This window comes from Lepidochelys kempii, chromosome 10 (genome assembly GCF_965140265.1).
Source record: "Lepidochelys kempii isolate rLepKem1 chromosome 10, rLepKem1.hap2, whole genome shotgun sequence".
Lineage (NCBI taxonomy): Eukaryota > Metazoa > Chordata > Testudines > Cheloniidae > Lepidochelys > Lepidochelys kempii.
This window is the reverse complement of record NC_133265.1, coordinates 78,584,485-78,598,604: the sequence shown is the minus strand read 5'-3', so window position 1 is coordinate 78,598,604 and position 14,120 is coordinate 78,584,485. Positions and strand designations below refer to the sequence as shown.

Here is a 14,120-nt window from a genome sequence, read left to right as displayed (position 1 = left end):
CTTTCATCTGCCCATCTCTCACTCTGAATGGATGGTCCCCTGGTTTCCTTTATGTGCAGCGTTTGTGGTGTTTGTTTTCCTTAAAGAAACAAGTCCCATGATGAATAAGTCAACACTATGCAGAGTACGCTGATAGTGCTCTTTCACTAGTGGAAGTTACACCATTATCATCAGCGTGAGCACTACATAGACAGCATTTCAACATGGTTTCACCGGTATAGGCCTTGCGTCAGCATAAGCGCATGGGAGTTGCACTGCCATAATAGAACTCAAAATCACCTCGCAAACCTTTGCATCTTCTTGCCCTTGGATGTGATGGTGGCAGGGGGTAAGAATTACACCGATTCGTGTTCTGCCCATCACCTCCATAGTTGGGGCTGTGAATCTGTCATTTGTCCACCTGCAAAGAAATGGACCCAAGCCAGTTTTTTACTGGAGCCTTGGAACTTGGTTTCAGAACCAAGACTTTGCTAATGGACCAGAGGAGATACAAGATGAAGATGGTTTCTGACTGCAGCACCAGAACAGGATGGACTGTCAGTGTTTCTCACGGAGATGTTGGTAAAAGAGAGGCACCTGATGAGCAGGTTGCTGGTTCAAGAAGATTCATCCTTTGCTGATGTTTCCCTGTTTCCTGGGAGCATGGTGGTACCTCTCTGATAGAACTGCTTGCAGGATGCTTTCTGATCAGTTTTGTTGTCCTTGCAAATGCTTCCACATGAGATGGTTGTACAATAGGATGGACAACCTGCTTGCACCCCAATTGACCAGTTGGCACTGCTCGCCTCACTCTTAGACAGGGTTGCGGTGATGGAACTGGAAGAACTGGAGGATAGAACCACTGGGGTTGTGGACCCTAAAGCACGCTGTCAGTCTCGCAGCTGTCTTCCCTCTCCTCTTCTGCAGCACTGGGGGTGGCCCCATGGCAGCACAATGCACAGATGTTTCTTCCATCCGATTGATTGGTTCTTTTCAAGTGCCTTCTTAGAGCAGATGTTCCCGTGTGGCTTCCCTGCCTCTCTGCTTTGACACCTTTCCTACGCAAGCGCACACCGATGGCATTTCTTTCTCTAACAGAGTGCTTGTCCTTATTGATGGTGCCTGGGACCTTTTACCAGCCTGATCATCCTTCTCTTCGATGCTGCTGCCACTGGGACTGAGTTCTGAGGTGGGGACTTTGTGCCTCAGCCAGTTTCGTTTAGGAATTGCAGCTTTTCCCTTTCACTCCCCTGCGGTGTTTTGAAATGCATTAGGCTCTCAACCAAGAATCGCTCCTTCATTCCTGCCCCCTGGATCAAACGAATTTCCTGTGTGGTGCGGAGAACCTCCTGACGGATCGTTTGCCGAGATCAGCCACTCTGCATGGAAGGCTGGTGTTTTACGTTTCCAGCCACAGTCAACATAGGCCCTGCTCTGCGGCCCCCTGCTCTTTGCTTGCCCCGGTGCCAGCACCACGGGAGGTACACTGCACTCCGGTTACTTCTGAATTGGAGGCGATGAAACCGTAAGTGGCTCCCATCAGGCTTTGGCAGCCCAAGGAGCACGGTGCGGAGCACACGGGCTGTGCTGTGACGTGATGTTAAGGGGCAGTCTGCCCACATACGGGCAGAGTGGAGTGGTGGCAGTAATATGTAGTAATATCCCTCTGTTGTTCCTGTTCACTAATGGATATGCAGGCCAGCCCCCAACCTGCCTGGCCAGGTCCCCGCTGGGGCTCTGACGTAGCGCGGGAGATGCTTGCACGTTGCCACTTGTGAACAGAGAGCAGCATGCTTCCTGGCCCCCGTGTCAGAGGCATGGGGAAGAAAAAAGGCTTATTTGCATTTTGTATTTCCTGAGGCATGACAAGGCAAATGAGGTGGACTTCATCCCGTGTTCCAGCAACACAGAGGAATGAGATTGCACTGCCCTTATTTTGTTATGGCACATATAGTGGTCCGTGTCCTGTGTGCGCCCCCCAGCTCTGCTTTATTTACTCCAAGTCTCTGCCAAGAAAACATCCCTGGATCTTACACCTTACTGGGCTGTTCATTCCTATTCTCGTGGTGAAGACAGACACCCCTGTCATTCGATGGACATTTACATCCAGACTGGATAAAGCAGGAGGGAAGACACCATCAGGAACAATCCTGTCTATGAAGAGGGAGGGATAAGATGATGTATGAGGAAAACCACTTTCCATTGGGATAGAGGGGCTGGTGCAGATAAGAACTGACACACACCAGGGCTCATCACTTAAGCTGAGCCCCAAATGGATCCTTCTGGGGTTCAAAAGAGTTTGGACAGCTTTTAAAACCGTTCTGTTTCATTTTGGCTGCTGACCCTGCCCTTCCATTTCTGGTTCTGGACAGTACTGTAGGAATCTTGGGAAAGTGCTTTATTTCAGCCTTGGCCAGAAGCGAGAAGTACCAGGAATCTTGGGAGGGAACCTGTTCTTGTGAGATGTCTGACCCAGTGTTGCAAATCCAGGAGGGTGCATGATTTGCATAAGGTACAGTGAAGTATTTGAGTTGGTCTTGGGGTTAAAACATGGCATGGGGGGCCAGGAGAACTGTGTTCCTAGCCCAAATTGGACCAAGATTTTAAAAAATGGGAACTGGAAGTTAGGTTCTCAAGGTAATATTTAGGCATTTTAATAAGTGGTGAGCATCCATGGACTTCAGTGAGAGATGCTGCATGTTTTTAGTGCTTTTGAAAACCAGGACTTTTTATTTAGGGAGCCTAAGTAAGAATTGAGGGGTGCAATTTTCAAAAGCATGTTCATCCTACCTAGCTCTTAGACAGAGCTTTGCATCAATAGATCTTAAAGTGCTTTACAAAGAAGATCAGTATCCTTATCCCTATTTGACAGGTTGGGAAACTGAGGCACGGGGAGGAAAATGACTTGCCCAAGGTCACCCAGCAAAGTGGCAGCAGAGCTGGGAATAGAACCATGGTCTCCTGAATCCCACTTCAGAGCACTAGGTCACACTGCCTCCTCTCTTCCTATGGAAGTTGACAATAAAGCTTCCATTGACTTCAGTGGGAGCTGAGTGAGGCCAGCGCTGAGTGCTTCGGAATAGGAGCCGAGCCTGGTGTTGTGATGCTGCGGAGATTGTTGGAAAGGTGTTGAGATCCCTCGATAGAAAGTCTCGTTTTTCAAATCTGCTAAAGTTCGCCAGTTGTTAAATGTAATTAAGTGCTCTGATTCTCTTCAGAGATCGGTATTGCACAGGGTAGGGTGAACTGGACTTAGCAAGAAGCCAACTTTTAAGCCACACATACACAAAGCGATTTGGATCTTACCTCTTTAAAAACAGCCCATCCTGTAGCTTTATCACCCCCTGTACAGCAACCATATACATGCTTAACAAATGAGCCATTCATTTGTGGTTGTTTAGTACCACTGTAATATCCCCTGACTTCAGCCCCCGCTGCAGTGTGAAGCTAAAAAGTGCAAGAGGAAATGAAATCTAGGAGGAAAGCTTTTGCAAAGAATTTCCAATGCAGCATTTCTGTTTGAATGATCTTTGCAGTCAGAAGAAGCTCTGTGTACAAGAGCCAGTAGTGGAGAGATCTGAAAGAAGAATACTCAATATTAGTCACAAATCAGACCCAAATGAGCCTGGGCTGACTTAATTATACCCTTCACCTCTTCCCCACTGCTGCCCTCCAACTCCTAAGGATCGAAATTGATGGACATATTTGTCCATGCAGGTGTACAGAATATTCTTGCCACCGGCAATGGATTGTTGAAATTCCTTAAACACTGCTTGACCTCAGTGTTTGTGGAGTATAACCTAAGCCCATGGAAGTGGGACTGCACCAGATATGGACTTTGGTCACTCTAAAAAGCACTCGTCGAGCGATAACACTAAGCCTGTGGGTTGTCGTGACTTTGGGCTGATTTTGCCTTTCTGGAATTGGGCCCAGTTTTTAGTAATGCTAGACTTTTATTGTGTGTAAGAAAGGGTTGTATCGTATTGATTCTCACCGGGGTGCAATTTGTCTGACAGGTTGTGGGTCTAGTGCACACCTTATTATTTTGATGTATCACATTGTGGGTCGTGCCCAGAGGCTTCAGCCAAGATCAGGGCCACATTGTACCGTATGCTGCATGGCCACATACCAAGCAACAGCGCTTGCCTTGAAGAGCTTGCAGTCCAACAAAGGAAGTATTGTTATTTCCATTTTACAGATGAGGAACTGAGACACAGAGAGGTTAAATGATTTACCCAACTACACACAGGGAGCAAAACCAGGAGTTGAGCGCAGCTCCTTACATCCACACACGGATTGGCTGATAACGTTACTTCAAACCCCCTTTGCAGAGCAGACAGTCTCCTGGGGCGAGACGGCTCTCGCAGATGTTCAGCTTGCACTGCGTGTGGCTCTGTGGAAAGCTGCAGTGTGGGGAGTGCTGAGAAGCAGAAGTTTTGGGTTGGAAGGCATCACTGTTTTTGTTGCCTCTTCATGCATTCTTAGCTTCAAAGAATGGTACTGGGCATTCAGCAGCGTTGCCACTCTCCAGCATTTCCAGGGTGACAGCAGAGACGCCTCGGTTTCTGATGCCTTAAGTGTACATCAGCTCTGCCTTATCTCCCGACCTCCTGGAAGATGATGAAAGGCGCAGAAATCAGTCAAATAACAGTGCAGAGGAACACACCTCCTCCAAATCATATTTCAAATCTGTAGGAAGCATGAAAGGAAGGGTTGGTCTTATGAATATGTCACTGGGCTCTCACAAGATTTGGTTTCAGGTCCCCGCTCCGCAATGTGCTTCTTATGCAAGTCACCCAATGTCTGTGGGCCCCAGTTGCCTACCTGTAAAATGGAAATAATACTTCCTCTGTTTGTCTTGTCAGCTTAGACGATGAGTTCTTCGTCCTAGGAGTACGTGCATCATCTAGCACGGGGGTCTCAAAGTCCTGGCCCGCAGGCCATCTGTGGCCCGAGAACCTCCCCACTGCTGCCCGCCGAAACTTTAAAAAAAGGTTATTTCATCCGGCCCTCATGGCTACCGGCTGAGGGAGGGGGGCGGGAGGGGAGCGGGCAGGAGAGATTCACATGCCCCTGTCCCCAGAGGAGAGACCCATGCAGCCACGCTGCTGGCTCTGTCTGCTGCAGGCACCGCCCCCCGCAGCTCCCATTGGTTGGGTCGCCGGGCAGAGTCAGCCAGGGTGGCACACGGCCAATGGAGCGAGGTGACATTATTGGCCCGCTGGGAGGATTTGAGGACTGGCAGTGGCCCTAAGGTAAATTGGGTTCGAGATCCCTGACCTAGCACAATCAAGTGCCGGTCTAGGTGCAAGTGTGATACAAGTGAATAATAATGGTACCGTAGCGCTGCCCACGAGATCTGTAACCTGTCATACGAAAAGCATCAGCGTGAATCAGTGTGGTCCACCCCTTTACTGCAAACCAGAAAGGTTTTCTGATAAATGTTAGCTATTTGGCCTGAAGTCAGAGGTGATGTCAATTGTTGTGGAAGGAGCACCGCGTGGAACCCCCTGTAGTATTTCCTTGGAGAAATGTCCCTTTAAAAAGATCCCCAGAAGGAGAGATTTAGAAGCAGCCTCTGTGAGCAACACCAGGGGTCAGAGACAGCAGCTTAGTTGAGTTTGAGGCCAAAGCACATGGCCATAGCAGCAATAAGAGATGGCTCCTTTACAGGCAGATGTCAGCTGTTCTGGATGCTGTGAGCCACGTCATGAAGCGGGGGAGGGCCTAGCATGTGTTGGGCTCTCACAGTCTAAAGTCCGTGGGTGTAACTTACACACCAAGGGGGCAGCGAGAGGTGAAGCAGGAAAAATAATTTATATGAGGGCATACGAAGGTGAATAGTAAATCAGCCCCTTCCCTATTGGGTCTCACATCTCCTTACACTTTCCTCAGAGCTGCTATCCTTCCTCTAAGCCGCTTCCCCTTTCCACCCACATCACATACATACATCAGTTTACACCCACCTATTGGCGTGTACTTTCACCAGCGTTTTTGTCACCTCTAAATCTGGTCTGTTCCTTTTAATGCTGCTTTTCAACAGAGATGGCATTCAGTCCATGCCATTACAGATGACTTGGGCACCGCGTGCATTTCAGTTAAAAACTTGGCCGATCCATTGCCAGTCAATGCTGTTTTCTTATACTTTGCATATGTGTACAGTATGTGAATTGGATTGACAGAATGTGCTTGTGGATTGGTCATTGCTGTCAAGAGTGTTATCACGGAAACGTCAATATGCATATTTGAGGCACACTTCAACATACACTTGTTATATAGGCAACGTCCTTGTTTGGTGTGACTAGTTAGTGAATGCATATAATGAAATCATTCATTCTGGGTTACATGGGTCACATTCTGTTCCATCATGTAGATGAACTGAGCCCTCGTGGGTTATCATTGTACTCTATAGTGTCATATCTTGCAGTTAAGCACTAAGGCCTAGTAGGTCTCAGTTAACAGCGAGTATTTCTTTGCAGGCTCCCATTCTACAGTTTACAAGGATCCCATGATTCTTGTCGGCCCAGAAAACCTCACCCTGACTGTGCACCAGACAGCTATCCTGGAATGCATTGCAACTGGAAATCCCAGGCCCATTGTGTCCTGGAGTCGACTAGGTAAGCAATTGAGTGGCAGGAATTTAGCTTGGCACTGTTGATTGTCCTCACACAGGAAATAATTATGTGCCATTGATTATTTATTGCACAGGACAATTCAGCCTTCTCTTTACTGTTCAGGTTAATTGTAGACTCAGAACCCCTTTTATCTTTCTGTCTATGGTTTGTACTGCCTTCCGAGTTCCTATTTCAACTTGTTATTGAGGTGGGTTGGTTAAAGCTGTAAACGTTTTATGAAAGGTGATAATTTTATCTTTCCAAAAAGTGACAGCATTTTCTTTAGTTGCATCAAAAGCATCAACGTTGGCTCCAGAGAAGTGACTTCATTCGCAAACATGTCTTCCATGTAAAACAGACTTGAGAGAAACTGTCTGTCTATTGAGTGATTTAAAATAAAACCAGGGAATGGGAGTGGTTAATAGCTGCACACATGAAGCTCTGAAGAATAGATACTCAGTGGTGAGGTCAAGAGTATTTGTTAATCAGCATGAAAAACTGAGCCACTGTCAAGTTCTATCGCACGAGTGGAGTAGTCCGGTGTTGTTTGCAATCGAAAAATGTTAAGATCTGCCTGCTTGACGTTAGCCCAGAGAAATGCATACAGTGGAAGGGTGCTTTCACATTTAACTGCCAAGCAGAAATCTTTCCTGAATAAATAGCTGATGGCCTTTGTGTTGCACTCTGGTACCTGAAAATATATGTGTATGTGAACCGAACCAAGTGAATGTTTCCAGACCTTTGAGCTGTTCCTCCTCGGAGAAGCACATTGCAACCATTTCATTCTCACAAGATTTTCCCACCAGGATATTACATGTTCCCCAAAGTGGCTATGCAGGGTAATGGGCTACGTTTTTGGGAGTGAAACACACTCTGGGTAGCTATGCTCACCCTAGACTTCAGCCGCGCTCCTTGCTTTTTATTCATGAATCTCTGGTTCTCAGAACTTGATTAATGGTTGTTAGCTTCCCAGTCTAGAGCCTTCAGGGAAACAGCAAGAATACATTTATGTAGTGGTAATCCAGAAAGATTTTTTTCACACTGCCTTTTCCATTCAGATTCTATTAATTCTATTCTGTTAATTCTAACAGATTCTATTCCTGTTAATACCACCTACCCAAGACTGTCACTAACTGACCTTTTCCCCCTGAGCAATAATCTTCATACTGATGCTGTTTTAAAAACCTGCTGGATACGCTATGCCACGGTGTTGCAATGTTCTTTTGGGCACAAGGCCGCTCTACCCTGACTCTCAACTATAATAAACTACTTTATAATTGCCCTAATTATATCAGCTCATTGGCTTGTTCAAAACACTTGTCTCCATAGAATGGGGTATTAATGAAGATATAATAGCATCGAGCCATATTACCCCATATAGATTCAGTCCAACACTACTGTCTATCAAAAAAGACCCCAACTTCTCTGTCGTGGCATTTGATGTAGAGCTACCGAGTCAAAAGAAAACCTCGCTATTTTTATTTCCACGTTAGTGTGAATGCTTTCCTCCCAAATAAACACATTCTTTTGTCTATTTCTACAATGATGTGAAAGGTTGCTTACGAGTTCAATGGATCTAGGGATCCCTTAGGCTCTTTTTTGAACTATTTCAATCATGTGAAAATATCAGACATAGTCTTTGGTGTTCTTGTGTCCTCACAATCAGAAGGAGGGGAAAGGAGACAACACAACTTTGAAAGGACTCCCAAGTAGGACAAAACCAGTTGAGGGAAGCCGTGGGGGTTGACATCAAAGAAGAGGTATTTTCATGCCTGATTGAGTTTATACATGTGTGGCTTCCTCATGTATGAAGTTTACCTGTCTGAGGCACCTCCTACAATGCTAGTTCATGAAGAGTAATTGCAGGAGGGCTCCTCTTAAATAACTGTTGGAGCAATACAGCTTGGAGAAAAAAACTTTCCACATGGAACCATAAACTATAAAATATATGGCAGTGGAGTCTTAAAGGTAGGCGGCCAACTTAGATTAGGCTCAGTTTCAGTTTTATTTAAATAAAAACGAATATAAATGAATAATTTGTGCACCATTTTTTTAAAAATCAGAAAAAGTCCCCATTGAAGTAGTTCATCTTTGCAGGATTTTGCCATTTCATGGGGGTCCTTTGTACTCCTCAGTTTTTATTTTGCTGCCATTTCAATGAAATGGCAATTGTTTTATTCAGAAATGAGCGCAAGTGTGAATTTTTGCATTGTTTTGTGTGTAAAAGCTGTCTTCTCTTAAACAAATGGACCCACTTTTTGCTCTGACTTTGCCAAAAACCTGGCTGATTTTCAGTGGGAAATGGACCCAGTTTTGTTTGGGGGGAAAAATCATACAAATCATGGGTCAATTTTTGAATGATATGCAATAAACTTTTACTTTTATTTCCTTGTGAGTATTTTGTATCCCTCTACCACAAAGTTCTTGTGTCTCCCACTGCATGAAATGCTTTGCAAAGTGAAATGTTCATTAGAGGATTTGTTCCGAGAGAAGTGTAAAATCGTTAAGGTTTTGGTTTGTTCAAGAAAGATAAGATTTGTCCTTTCACAACTACACACTCGAACCTGATCCCGTAGGCGTACAAAAATGAATCTCCAGGGAACTTATTGCAAAGCCAGCAGAATGAATAATGATTTTTAATGTATTACATATCAGCTTATCCTTTAACTGACAAGCTGCTGATCTGGCCTCCATCAAAGATACTGAGACAAAATAACACGCTATTTAGAGAGATCTACAAAAGTGAGACAAGGAAGAAAGGGCAGTGATTATCTGATAGCGTTATACAGAACTTGTCAGAAAGGGTTACACAATGGGAAGGAAATTACTAAAGGGGGAGCCATTCAACACATAAACCATACAACAGTTGTAGGAGCCAATTAATTGGTAACTTATTGGACACAGAAGCTTGCAGTAGATGGCTGACTGGTTGACAGGAGCACCATTCCCTGAAGTGTTTAGAAATAATAGAGTAAATTTCACCACTTCACACACTGAATAGTTAACTGTTGCAATGTATTCTAAATATGCTAATACATGGTGCCCAATGTCTGATGGAGTAGAAGACCTATGTGTCTAAAACGTAGAAGGCTGCTATGCCAGGATACAAAGAATTCACAAAAGACCTAAATGGTCAACATTAGAAAGTTGTTACTTTCTTTCTACTTGCTACTTATAAAAGAAAGGCATTCGCGTTGTTGCATATTCATATCGCCTGGCACGTTTTAACGAATTTCTGTAATTGGTGCTGATGTGCCAGTCATTTGCTTAGTAGACAGAACAATGGAATCCATTACAGTGAAAAAGCATCCCAGATACCTTTGAAAATTAAATAACTTCTACCCCAAATTGCAGGGATCTTTCCTCCAGATTTCACTCTAATGGGAAATTTTAAAACTTTATTTGTGCACTGCAAGGAGGTTCTTTGAGGGTGTCTCCTATTTGGAGTATAGCCAGCTTCAGTGTGAGCAGTGTTTATTAATTAGTAATCCAGCTGCTCTTCACTACCAGCCGAAACCCCCACCTTAAAAACCACATGCGTTTTAAGGCCCTATCAGTATTCCACCCTGCTGTTTGCTAGTTGGTTCATAGTGTTGTTTTGTCACAATCGCATCAGTATAAAGTGAAATGGAAATGACCTAATTCTGAAGTCTCCAAGTAGGCACACAGACTTAGGGCTCAGTTCCTCCTATATCCCCCGGGGAAGCCATGTGACACTGGGACTCATAATGGGGTTTCATCTCCTGTTCAATCAGACAGCCTACTGGGTCTCAAACGATGATCCATGAACCACCCGTTCTAGTGGTTCATTGGTAGTTCTTTGATTCACTAGTCATCATTTCTGAGAGACTGTAGTCTAGCAGACAGTGAATGTCACAGGGTAGGAAGATGTAGGAGGTCCACAAGATGGTTTTTGTCTCACAAAGTCTTCCAAAGAATTAAAACATTCAAAAGCCGCTGGCATGGCTGATTTCAGAGGATGCAAAATGTCCTGCTTATTGTTGGGGTCGACTTTCTGGAAGGGACTGCTGCATGTAAATTTACTGGGCTCTTTGGGCCCCCATGAAAAGGAATGCTATTTCCAAACGCTGATCCTGAAAGGGTAAGGGAGGTGCTCGGTACCTTGCAGAAGGCATACACTACCCTGTAGATTCGCATCCTGTCCCGGGCAGGCAGTCTGGGGATCTGAGATCCTGTCTCCATTTGAGTCTGGCTGATTGATTCCAAACTTCTGTAGTGTGTGTGGTGTGGTAAGTTACTGATATTTGAGCCATTCCACCATCCGAGAAGAAACTGCAGTCTAGTCACAGAGTTTGGGTGAGAGCAGGGGGCTGGCTGCATGAGGAATACCACCTCTCCTCCATGTGCTCTGGGAAAGGATGTCTCAACTCTTCTGAGCTGGCATTGCAATGGGAAGCTATTACAGCACAACCATCGGTCTGCATGGTTGGGGAGTTCTCACTCTCGTTTTGATGCATTGCGTCTTGTCCTGTGCCAAGAGTGTGAGCTCTTCAGGGCATCTTTTTATTACCTGTTTGTATAGTGCCAGTGGGGCCCTGGTCCATGGATAGGCTTCCTAGGTATTATCACAAGCCAAGTAATGGTACGTTCATGTTCTGTTTGTGTTCGGTTTTGCCAGACTGGTTAGACTTGCAAGGCTGACTTCTTTGGAGATTGTCTAGTTCCCATTGTTTTAAAGGGTGGATAGCTCTGCAGCAAACTTTGGCAAACAGGATACAGTGAACAAGCCTGTCCAGATTGCTCTCTGTTGCTCGCTGATTCAAAATAAGTTAAAGGTCACATCAAACATTTCACTCCTGTGAGCCCCTGTAGCTTAGAGAGCCGAGCAGCAGCGTTTAGAGCAAGTTAGCTGGGGCAGGATGTTTTTCCTCTTTGTGATATAGCCTAATGCAGGGGTTTTCAACTTTTTTTTCATTTGCAGACCCCTCAAAATTTCAGATGGAGGAGGGGACCCCTTTGGAAATCCTAGACATAGTCTGCAGACTCCCCGAGGTCCATGGACCCCTCCCAGTTGAAAACCACTGCTCTACTGAAAGATGGGGGCCGGGTGATTAAAGTTAGGAGCGCAGGTTTCCTGGGTTCTGTTCCTAGCCCTGTCACTAACTCGCTGAGACTGTAGGGTTTCCCTGTCTGCATAATGGGTTTGAGAATATGTGTCGACCACGCCAGGGGGTTGCGAGGCGCAGTTCATGTGTGTGGAGCTCCCTGTGCTCCTCAGAGGAAAGGAGCCGTGCTTGTGCCAAGGGTTATTTTTGTGCTCTCTCTGTGACTGTGAGATGGGGCTGCTTGATAACACTGAGGGCTAAAGATCCGCGTGCGCCTCACTCCAGGAGAGGGTTCATGGCTGTGAATCCTGAGTTGGGGGAAGCACCACACTCTGGCCCAGCTGGGGACCTAAGTCCCTTGGACGGGTGGGGCGTGGGCCACACCCACTCCTTGACATTTCTTACACTACATCACTCAGGGCTGTGAAAAATTTTATACCGTAATTAGGTCGACCTAACCCCAACTTTAGATGCAGCTAAGTCTCCTTCCATCGACTTAGCTACTGCCTCTTGAGGGGATGGGTTTACTACAGAGATCATAGAATCCTAGAATATCAGAATTGGAAGGGACCTCAGGAGGTCATCTAGTCCAACCCCCTGTTCAAAGCAGGACCAATCCCCAACTAAATCAGGAACCCTTCCATTTCTGTAGTGTCTACACTACAGAGTGTCGCCGTAGACAGACCCTGAGAGAGGGAGTGTAAATTGAGCCAGCAAATGCAACCTTTTATGATTATTAGAGATGGCAAAACTTGCCTGACTTGAATGGTGGATGCAGTGTAGTTGTAGCCATGTCGGTACCTGGATACTAGAGGGACAAGGTGGGTGAGGTAATATCTGTTATTGGATCAACTTCTGTTGGTGAGAGAGAGAGAGAGAAGCTTTTGAGCCACATAGAGCTCTTCAGTACCTTTCCCAGAGCTGAAGAAGAGCTCTTTGTGGCTCGAAAGCAGGTCTCTCTCACCAGCAGAAATTGGTCCCATAACAGATATACCTCACCCACCTTATCTCTTGAATGGTGAATATGAGCTGGGAGAACTTTATTTTATTTTTTTTGTTTAGAAAAGAGATAAATTTAGCTGGCAGGAGAAATTTCCTCAAACTCTGACACCTCTAATTAATCGATGGCCTCTGTAGAGACAAACGGAAACATATTGACACTGATATTTCGACTGCGCGGCATATCTGACGCAGCCTGGGTCTTTTATGTAGCACATGATAAATAGCGTAATAACCCAAGCTGGCATTCAAGTCATATTTCTGTGTTATTTCTTAACTCATGTATACAATCATACAGCCTACCTGCCAGGTACAGCCTGCTCACATATTTCACCTGTCCTACTTCCTCAGGAGAGAGATTTGATTTTTACACCTATTGTAAATATGGGCTTCAAAAAAGTCTAATTTAAAGAGGAAATCAAGTTCAATTTGAATTTAATTCAGACCTTCTTTACAGTTTGGTTTACATGATGTTATTCAAAAGGAACCGACCCTTCTTATTGCTCATTAAACACTGGACAGGTCATGCTTTACTATCCTTTTTTATGGCTGAGCAATTTCCTGCTGCAGCACATCGGCCATCTATACAATTATTTAATGACATTGTTTTTCTCTGTCTGAAAGACCTGAGCCCCTTTCACTGTAACGTAAATAATGAAGTGTCCAGGGTCTGCCTGCCTGACGGAACAGTGAAACCTCTGAGTTAAACATTTCCTGTAAAACATTGCAAAGATCATGGGCAGAAGATGCTTCTGCAACTTTCAGGGTACGTCCCCTGTTTTGTGTCTTTCAATCCATAGTACCTTTTCCCACCGCTCTCTGTCAAGGCGCTGTCTGAAATTAGACTATTTATTTCTGCTGTTCTGATGGGTGAACACATACTGCAGGATCTGCTGATTTATTTATTTTTTTTAAAATACCTGTTTTTTTGTCTAGTGTCATCTCTTAGTGCTCCTGTTCTTGAGGACTTAAGCTGTCTTAGTGGTTTGGCTCCTGTGATAAATGGTTTTGCTTTCGGTGTAAACGAAATAGTTCCTGGAGTGAGGAAGAAATTGCGTGCCTAAACTTAAGTAGAAACAAACAGAAGAAATTGGTAGATGCCCGATATATCACAGGTGGCTTGCAAAGTGGCTTTTGGGTGGGGTGATAGTTATGTGTCCCTTTCTGCTGGAAGAATGACTATACTATAATTGACGAGTGTAGCCATTTCGTTGGTTCTCTGTAAGGCTGTGACTGGCTCTGGATTCTTCACAGGCAGGATAAAACCCCCATAAAAGCTCTTCATTCTGCACTACTATTCTACAGAAGGAATTTTCTTCCTGACCCCAGCTGCTAATTGCCTGAAGCATGAAGCCCAATAGCAAAGATAAAAATTATAAGGTGTCTCAGCTGCTTGACTATGGTGACCCAGCCACATCTGGAATGTCAACAACTTCATTTCCACACCGATTGGCCCATAAAT

General features: G+C 45.1%; 1 protein-coding gene across 1 annotated transcript in view; it reads left to right on the top strand.

Annotated features, from left to right (window-relative positions):
* IGDCC3 (immunoglobulin superfamily DCC subclass member 3) overlaps positions 1 to 14,120 on the top strand; it is a 258,903-nt gene that overhangs the window by 106,910 nt on the left and 137,873 nt on the right. Inside the window, exon 5 of the mRNA XM_073304657.1 lies at positions 6,459 to 6,596. Within this exon, the coding sequence (XP_073160758.1) occupies positions 6,459 to 6,596 (138 nt within the window). The remainder of the gene's footprint in view (positions 1 to 6,458; positions 6,597 to 14,120) is intronic.